This window comes from Carassius auratus, chromosome 41 (assembly GCF_003368295.1).
Source record: "Carassius auratus strain Wakin chromosome 41, ASM336829v1, whole genome shotgun sequence".
Lineage (NCBI taxonomy): Eukaryota > Metazoa > Chordata > Actinopteri > Cypriniformes > Cyprinidae > Carassius > Carassius auratus.
Window position 1 is genome coordinate 20,218,182 of NC_039283.1, and position 10,174 is coordinate 20,228,355.

Sequence of the window (10,174 nt, forward strand, 5' to 3'; positions counted from 1 at the left end):
TCTCGATTGGATTACTGCAACTCAATGTACATCAGTGCTCCTCTGTCATGTGTTTCTCATCTGCAGTTGGTTCAGAATGCAGCAGCTCGGCTTCTTTATGGGAAACGCAAACATGAGTCTATCAAAACAGTTTTGATTTCATTGCATTGGCTGCCAGTCAAATATAGAATTGATTTTAAAATGTTACTGTTTGTCTATAAATCTCTCCATAATCAGCTTCCACAGTACCTATCTGATTTGTTACATCCATACATACACTAAGTCAAGATTCTTGTTTATTGCAAGTTCCCAGGGCACGTCTCAAAAACAGAGGTGATGTGATTTGTCTGTTGTTGGCCCTAAGTTGTGGAAAAGTCTCCCAATTCATATCAGAACTGCCTCAACTCTATCCATTTTTAAGTCTACTCTTAAAACTTATTTCTTCTCCTTGGCATTTAAAATTTTTTGACTTGCTGGGCAATGATCCTTTATTTTAGTGAACCTCATCCATTTTGCAGTTTGTGTTTTATTGTTTATTAACTTATTGACTTGTTTTGCATTCTCTGTGCAGCACTTTGGTTGGCTTCAGTGGTTTTAAATGTGCTATAAAAATAAACATTGTATTGTAATGTTTGTCAGTCTCTCAACAGTAGCAAAATGTGTTTCAAGTTTCATTTTCCGCCACATCCACTCAGCAGAGTCTATCATCACCCTCACCATCGATTGCAATTCAGTAATCCCAACACCACAGAGACAGTGAACATATTGACTGATACTGGCAGTGACAACATTTATAGACCTAAAAAGAGCTCTCACCTCAATTTTAGTTTGAACACTATTCTGAAGCCTTTACACTGTGGTGCTGATGCTGACTGTATTCAAAATGACCCTCTATGTTAACAACTACTTTAGTCGGAAGTGGAGGAAGAGGGCCGATGCCCTGATAAATTCCCTCTCTCCTGCACTGATGATTGTCATCTCGGGATTTGTTTGCAGCATTTCAGTTGACTACAACAGAGTCACTTTAAATTCAGAGTCAGCTTACTTCATTAAGCATGCAACCACATTACATAGCTCCAGGAGGCCAAGCACTGGAGAATCAAAGCAACTTAAGCAAGCATCTCTCCTCAGGTGCTCGCTGAGGGAAACCCATTTACAGCACTGAGATTAGCTGCAAAGACTAGATGTGGAGAACTCAAAAACAAGCAAACAATATTTGAAGCTCCTGCTGAGGTCAGGATTGCTGCGGCAGATGGAGGAATTATGAGATTGGGTTTACTCTGGAGTAGCAGGGTTATGGAAAGCATTCTGATTCCCTGTTAATTAAGCTCAGGAATTGATGGTCAGTGACAACGTTGATGCCAGACTTGAGTATGTTGTGCAGCTTCTCTCCAGAGACGTACTTTACCGCTGCATCTCAAACAAGATTTCCTCAATGACACAATCACCAATTTCCCAAAGCAACTTATGCATAATCATCAAATGAATGCCACCGCATGCTCTGTTCCTCATTGAGTGATTTTCACCATATCGGTTTGTCACTGATTAAGCTTGAATCAAATGAGTGTCGCTGATGAGAAGGACGCATCCTCCCCACTTCAGCATTCCCACCTGAGCCCTAAATCTTCAGGCTGTCTCCTGTGATCGCTACCTCTTTCATGAGAAGATCTGCACAGTGCCATCAGGTAATGAGCACAAGCAGAAAGACTTCATTTAAGAGTCAAGAATCATTTATTTCAGTATCATAATCACACTTTTCAAAACTGATAAATGCATTTGAGACGTGCAGCAGATGGGTCAGAAATGAATTTCTTATGCATAATCATGGTTCTGACACATTTTAAGCTGTTGTAAGCAATATCTGCACTATGAGTGTTACTGAAAAGATTTGCAAAATACAGTGCCTGCTTCCAAAATAGCTATTGTTTGGACCAAGGATTTCCAGCATTTCCATTCAACTCAATGGCAATTGACCAAATTTCTGGACTTCCAGGATATGTGACTTGTGTGCTGCAATCTTTGCTCACTGGACATATTTTGTAGCCAATAACTTGCATTGTAAATACAATTTCACAACTCACTTTGGAGCCACGGGAAATGACATCATTGATTCAGTGTTATTTTTGTTTATTGTTTATTATATTATTTATTCTTTTGAATTAGTTATTCTAGTATTTAATAATATTTAGAATTAGCTGTTATTGCATATTATTAATTTATTATTTTAATATTTTGTTTAGGTTTTAGTAAATTTGATGTGTGCTTTTGCCATTTAAATATTTTATGTAATTATAGCCTTTATTTAATATTTAAAAGTTTCATTTTTCACCTAATATTTATATTTTATTTTATTTCAGCTTTATTTCAATTAATGAAAATGATTTTTAAGTTTTAGTTATCATATATATATATATATATATATATATATATATATATATATATATATATATATATATATATATATATATACACACACACACAATCAAAAATATATTATAGAGATTTTAAATAAAAAAATAAAATATAATTTAACACTTTCAAAAATTCAGGAACCAGCAGCCGGGGGAGCTGTCAAAAAATATATGTTCAAACATAAAGATCAAATTACTCCTGTGCTCCAAATGTGTTGATACTGGAAATACAGGTAGGAAATAATCATTTGTACAAGCAAAATCTTCAAAGCAAGAGGATGATCTTCACATCTGATGCTCTTAAACAGTGTTAGTCAGCATGCAATGATTTGCTGAATAATGCCAAGCAAGATCACGATTCATCTTCTGCCTTTAACTATGACGTCTTGATTATACAAAAAAGGCAAATTGCCCCAGTTCATGACAAATTAAATGGAGGCTGTGAAGTTGCCAGGCATTAGCAGCTGTAAGTGGCAGATCAAGTGCTGCACCAGGCTGTAGAGGAGAGAGGATGTGAATCACCATGTCCCCTTCCATAAAACACCACCTGGAGAAACTTCCTGAATCAATTAAGTTGCTTTTAACTATTCTTTTAACCCCAAAAGGCTATGACCAATATGTTATTTCCCTGGGGCTTAACAAGGTTTTTCAAAAGCACTGAAGCCAGAGTTTTTATTAGATTAAAGCTGCTGTTTAGCCAGCAGGTAAACGTTTTCAGCACAGATGAGACTGATACTGTTCATCCATGGAGAATCTTGTTTAAACATCTCAATAAATTTCTCTGCTTTGGCACGTCTCAGCTGCACTCATCACTTCACTTAATAGTTAATGAATTATAAAAAATTTGCCCCAGAGAAACAAGCAAATCACTTACACTTACATTTTTTTCTTTGATGATTAATTATAAATTCACATCTCAAATCATTAGTGAAACTTTTAGATTATGTTCTGCAGCTCATATTTCAACAGTTAATTCCTTATTTTGAAAACCTATCATTGCATAAAAAGTCTGAAGTTAAGGTTAAAGGAGACTAAATAAGGAACAATATTTTTGGACCCCTCAGACTCACAGGTAACAAACTGGTTCTCATGTGTGAGCACGATCAATCTTCCCATCCTTTTCTCTCATATAAAGAGACACTATGACTCTATAACAGACCTTGTAAGCCATCAATCACTCTGTCAGGCCAGGACGTTTCCACTTGAGTGCTCATTCACTCCTCAATCACATAGCCTGAGTTCATGACTTTAACACACATATGGATCGATATCAATAAAAATCAACACACAATGTCTGGAAAGGTGTTAACGGCAACACAGAGCTTGCGATACATAGAAAAATCATGAGGCATACAAAAGCTCAGTAGAGTGTTTAATTAATCGAGAGATGAGCAAATACACGGTAAGAGACTGTCATGGGGTCTGCAAATCAAGCATAATAAGGCCCTTTAAAAAGCACAATGCCATACTTGCTTAGCGGTTTATGACACCCCCATGGTTTAATTAGCTGATTTGGGTGGAAATTAACATTTAGATAATTGTAATACTTTTTAACCACCAAACATGTGATCCCAGAACTTAAGAAGTTAGCTATTACTGCCATTATCGATGATTTTTAAGATTGGTAATTGTAAAGCAGACTTAAAGAGCCAGAACTGATGTCCAGTTATGTATTATAGTGCTGTTGATTCTCCTGACACATAATTTTTTCAGTCAATGCATTCATCACACTCTCCCAGCTAATTAGGTTCCAAGATATATATATATATATATATATATATATATATATATATATATATATATATATATATGTTTAATAAAAGAAAACTTGAAAAAAAAAACTACTATGTTAAAGCAGGAGTTTTCAGTATCATTACGCCAGTCTGCAGTCACACAATCCTTCAGAAATCATTATATCAAATATTTTTTTTGTATAACTTTTTTTTTTTCAGAATTATGATGAATAGAAACTTCAAAAGAACAGTGTTGATTTTATATTTTTTTTTTTGTAACAATGGCTTTACTATCACTTTTGGTCAATTTAATGCTTATTTGCTGGATAAAGATATGCATCATGTATTTTTTTATAAGTGAGGATTTATTTAAAAGGAAAAAAATGTAACTTGAGACTGACTTCATTTGTACTGCAGGTGTTCTGTTCTGCCTGGAACAAACGGCCAGTCAGGATGACTTCTTCTGCCTCACTGAAGGGCTTCTGGCTGCTGCTGTATCCTGAATTATTATTCCAATGCAACTTCTCTCCCAATCAAGGTGCAAGGAAGCAGAAAACCGAAAAGTTTGCACGCAGGCCAACACAAGCACGTTGCTTTAAAGGAATACAATTTCCAACCAGTAAGTGTATCTGGTCTTGTCTTTTGTCATCTAAATGATGCGAATAAATTAAAAATGACAGATTCTTAATTTGTAGGTGAACTTTCTCTTTAGGTTACTAGAAAGCTTGAAAATTTGTCTGCTAAATCATACTTAATCACCCAATTGTATCTCAGTGCCAAGTGTAGGCCTACATATAATGTAGCTACTTAGTACATAATTTATGAGCAAGGCATAAGATTTTATTTTTAAAAAGAGAAACATAACTGCTTGACCGACATCACATGGTGTTCCTTTACATTTTTATTCTCAAATAATCTTAACTTGACATGCAAAGCAGACGCTTGTGAATTTTGTGTTGCATTCTCTATTAAACATCGCCATCTTGTGGAGCAGGATACTTTCATAAATATGTAGGAAAACGTAAATATTAATTTTGTATCAATTAATTTAATATTATATTAAAAATACAGTAAGTATTTGCTAGCCTTATTGCGTAATAACTGCGGTATTTGTAGTAGCCTACTGTTATCACAGCAGGACTAAAACCATTGCTCCAAGTGCCTTGTGAGATTAATGTAATGAAAATGCATCGATTAATATATTATTGGATTAACTGAATAGTACGAATCTATGGCATATCTTTCAAAATGCAGTTTAGTAAAAACGTTATATTTTCGTAAGCACAGTTTCGGGCTTTCCCTACATATTTGGATAAATATGGCGCACACTATTTCAACGCCTATTAAACATATATACGAATAGCAGAAAAATCGTATTAACACACGCGTCTTCTTTGCTTTACTGTAGGCTACATCAAGCAAGATAAGAACGCCATTCACTTGTCATTGCGTAGGAACCATTAAGTTGGAAGGAACCTTCCGCCAGAGCGCGTGTCTCTGTGGGGAATGTAAACGGTGTACGGAACGACCGGCTACAAACAACAGCAGAGTGGTCCACATACACGCCGATTAGAACATTATGCGTATTTCCATCAGTATTTGGTATGTTTATTACAAAATCAAATCATATTAAGTGATAATTGCTTAAATGCCGTTACTTGCATGTGCCATAAAAAATAAATACCTCTGATCGATCTGAGAAATGAGAATTGTAAAAAGGCATGTTTGGTAACAAAAAATATTTTTTCCACAAAGTCCAGCCGAATGTCGGTCTTGTTTGTTTAAGTTCGATGTAAAAACGAGGAGTGAATATTGTGTTTTGTGAGCTGGCACATTGTTCGTCTGTGGCACTGTCACTACAAGCTCGAAATTACGTTGCTTTAATCGTTTTCAATTCTAGTTTCAGATTAATATGAATAAAGAATCACAAATGAGGGCCGCCATTAACCAGAAGTTAATTGAGATGGGTGAGAGGGAGAGGTAAGTGTCTATAATCCTCATTCACGAACTGTGTCTCAAAACCCAGAAAGTTCCTTACAAATTAGAGTTGTGACGGTGTGGAAATTGTCCCACCGGTTAATCGATGTGTGGCAACCGATAATACCGGTATCACCGCGGGGGAGGGAGTATTTCCTCTATTTTCGCTTTCCTTCGCTTTTAAATGGCTTAAAAGCTCCGTTCGCATTTTACTTTCACTTTTGAATTAGCGTCAATTGCTTGAATGCAACAACAAAATACAAAGTCAAACTCGCTTTAGCCCACGTATACAGGTGCTGGTCATTTAATTAGAATATCACCAAAATGTTTACTTATTTCACTAATTCCAAGTGAAACGTATATATTATATTCATTCCTTACACACAGACTGATATATTTAAAAATGTTTATTTCTTTTAATTTTGATAATTTTAACTGACAGCTAAGAAAAATTCCAAATTCAGTATCTCAGAAAACTAGACTATTGTGAAAAGGTTCAATATTGAAGACACCTGGTGCCACACTCAAATCAGCTAATTAACTCAAAACACCTGCAAAGGCCTTTAAATGGTCTTGCAGAGGGCTTTTACACTGGGCTCATTTTCTGCAGCCCGAGCTCGATTGTTCCCAGCGCCACCCACAACGTTCATCTGCTTTCACACTCAATAGTTGTATCGAACCCAGGTGCGTTTGCAGTCACCTTACGTCAACGCACGCGGCACACAGAAAACGTGGAGAACACAACGCGACTGAGCATAGTTGTAATTTTTGATATTTTGGTGCTATTATGCACAGTATAATAATTCATTTTAATTACTTAATTTTAATTATTATACTGTGCATAATAGCACCAAAATAAAAAAAGACAAATATGCTCAGTCAGGTTGTTCTCCATGCGTTTTCCGCAAACGAGCCCAGTGTAAAACTCAGACCACCTTCTCCATGTAGTCTCGGGTTCAGTACCCCAGTACTCACCAGGGTCTGATGACAGCGTTCACATTAGTAATTTTTAATCCGAACCGTTCCGCACTTAACTGCCAGTGTGAAAGCCCCCTCAGTCTAGTTCTGTGGGCTACACAATCATGGGGAAGACTGCTTTTTGACAGTTTTCCAAAAGACGACCATTGACACCTTGCACAAGGAGGGCAAGACACAAAAGGTCATTGCAAAAGAGGCTGACTGTTCACATAGAGTGGCAAAGTGAAGGAAAAGATGTGAAAGAAAAAAAGTGTACAAGCAATAGGGATAACTGCACCCTGTAGAGGATTGGGAAACAAACCCATTCAAAAATGTGGGGGAGATTCACTGGACTGCAGCTGGAGTCAGTGCTTCAAGAATCACTACGCACAGACGTATGCAAGACATGGGTTTCAGCTGTCACATTCCTTGTGTCAAGCCACTCTTGAGCAACAGACAGCATCAGAAGCGTCTAAAGACAAAAAGGATTGGACTGCTGCTAAGTGGTCCAAAGTTATGCTCTCTCATGAAAGTAAATTTTGCATTTCCTTTGGATATCAGGGTCCCACAGTCTGGAGAAAGAGAGGAGAGGCACACAATCCACGTTGCTTGAGGTCCAGTGTAAAGTTTCCACAGTCAGTGATGTTTTGGGATGCCATGTCATCTGCTGGTGTTGGTCCACTGTGTTTTCTGAGGTCCAAGGTCAACGCAGCCGTATATCTGAAAGTTTTAGAGCACAGTGCCAAAGCTACCAGTACCTGGTTTAAGAATCATGGTATCCCTGTTCTTAATTGGCCAGCAAACTTGCCTGACCTTACCCCCATAGAAAATCTATGGGGTACTGGGAAGAGGAAGATGTGATATGCCAGACCTAACAATGCAGAAGAGCTGAAGGCCACTATCAGAGCAACCTGGGCTCGCATAACACCTGAGCAGTGCCACAGACTGATCGACTCCATGCCATGCCACATTGCTGCAGTAATTCAGGCAAAAGGAGCCCCAACTAAGTATTGAGTGCTGTACATGCTCATACTTTGTTTATACTTTTTAGTTGGCCAAGATTTCTAAAAATCCTTTCTTTTGTATTGGGCTTAAGTAATATTCTAATTTTCTGACATGCTGAATTTGGGATTTTCCTTAGTTGTCAGATATAATCATCAAAATTAAAAGAAATAGACATTTGAGATATATCAGTCTGTGTGTAATGAATGAATATAATATGCAAGTTTAATTTTTTGAATGGAATTAGTGAAATAAATCAACTTTTGGATGATATTCTAATTATATGACCAGCACCTGAATATAAAACATATAACTTTTACCAACAAAACAAATAAAAATACACGATGCTATACGGCAGGCTATGCCTAATATAATAGAAACAATAATTTGCATAAAGTTTCTATAGGTATGCAAAACTGGAAATAAGTATACATGTAAAATATATAACCAAATAAATAAGAAATGTAGAACGTTTATGAGCAAAAGTAGTAAGAAAGCTTGAATGCACAGCATATACACCTTTCTGAATTGTATGACATCTTAGTAATTTTTAGAAGTATACTAAGCTCTGAAGTACTTGTTTGTCTACAGATGTGTTTTTGAGCGTAGCCACAAATTATTCAAAGTCATAAAAATGAATTGTGTGGGAATCCTGTAGAAAAAGTCTAGCATCATATACACAGTGTTCAAAAATTCTGTCTAGGTAGGGTATTCACAAAATTTTAGACGCATCCCATGAGTGCACACTACACTTAATTTATGAAACCCATTGTCTTTTGCATTTTTTTTTTTTAAGGTTAAAGGAGTTGCTTCGAGCCAAGCTCATCGAGTGTGGCTGGAGAGATCAGGTCAAAGCCCTCTGCAAAGGTAAAAACACAGGTCCAATCAATCTAAAAGCATTGCATACACTTTACTGTTGATTTGTGAAGAAGTATCATTGGTTGTTTGCAGAAGTGATCAAGGAAAAAGGTTTAGAGAATGTTACTGTCGAAGACTTGGTCGCTGGTGTTACTCCCAAAGGAAGAGGTAGGTGCATCTTAAATCCCTGTTTTTTCATCATGAAACTATTTGGGTGTTAAAGGGATAGTTCAGCCAAAAACATATTGGATGCCGTGGGGGTAAGCAGATAAACATCAAATAAATTTTTTTGGGTGAACTATCCCTTTAAGAAGTATTTGCAAACATAAAACGACTTCAAATTTTATATGCATTTATTTTGTGAGTGATCAACATCAAAACAACACAGAAAAAGCATGATCATCATTAATAACACACTTGTGTTCCTCAGCCCTGGTGCCTGACAGTGTAAAGAAGGAGCTGCTGCAGAGAATAAAAGCCTTTCTCGCCCAGCACTCGACATGATGCTCAGCATATCTGAGAGTATCTGTCATTTTTGTATTGACATTATGCCAATAGCTAATGCTATAAGTTGATCTGTTTCGTGGTGTGAATTCACTCTTCATTGTGTATTTTTGTTACTGCCAATAAAGGTTGATCATGTTTGTACATATTTTGGACAGCTTGAATCGTTTAAGTATTTTATGTATATCGGTTTTGAATTATTGTATTTATTAAGTGTTTTTCCAATGCCAGTCTAGTACAGTATACGGAAACACTCATTCTTCAGTGCTTTCGCAAACACACCACTGCCCTCTGCTGGGCAAGGCTAAATACCTAATGATACATCTCTTATTGCAAAATCGATCATGTTTGGATTTTACGTTATTGGATTCACAGTGATGCCATAGAAGAACATTCCAGTGAAAAGCTCTTAAAGAATGTTTTTTTTTTAATCATAAAACTACCAACAAACTAAACATAATACTGATTCCAACTTATTCGATCCAAAATCCTTAAATGCCAGTCTATATATATATATATATAGCTTCTTGCCAGTCTGTATTGTTATATTCCTCAACTGTAAGTCACTTTGGATAAAAGCATCTGCAAAATGAATAAATATAAATTTAATTAAAATTTCAGTTCCTGTTTTAAGCATCAATTCTGCACAGATAAACCTATAATTTTGTCATATCAAAACAAAGTCCTCCCAATCGTACTGGTCAATTAAAGCCGAATTCTTTATCACAATTAATAATTTATATTTTGAGTGTT

General features: G+C 36.2%; 1 protein-coding gene across 2 annotated transcripts; it reads left to right on the forward strand.

Annotated features, from left to right (window-relative positions):
* Positions 1 to 5,564: 5,564 nt before the first annotated feature.
* LOC113059218 (transcription and mRNA export factor ENY2-like) lies at positions 5,565 to 9,570 on the forward strand. 2 transcript variants are annotated; one of them, XM_026227554.1, is made up of 5 exons: positions 5,565 to 5,725; positions 6,030 to 6,103; positions 8,856 to 8,926; positions 9,011 to 9,085; positions 9,348 to 9,570. In XM_026227554.1, exons 2-5 carry the CDS (start codon positions 6,036 to 6,038, stop codon positions 9,419 to 9,421), a joined length of 288 nt encoding a protein of 95 aa, XP_026083339.1. In that variant the 5' UTR covers positions 5,565 to 5,725; positions 6,030 to 6,035; the 3' UTR covers positions 9,422 to 9,570. The 2 variants fall into 2 exon arrangements, with proteins under 2 accessions (XP_026083339.1, XP_026083338.1); XM_026227553.1 differs by having other exon boundaries at positions 5,568 to 5,725; positions 6,024 to 6,103.
* The last annotated feature ends 604 nt before the right edge of the window (positions 9,571 to 10,174 follow it).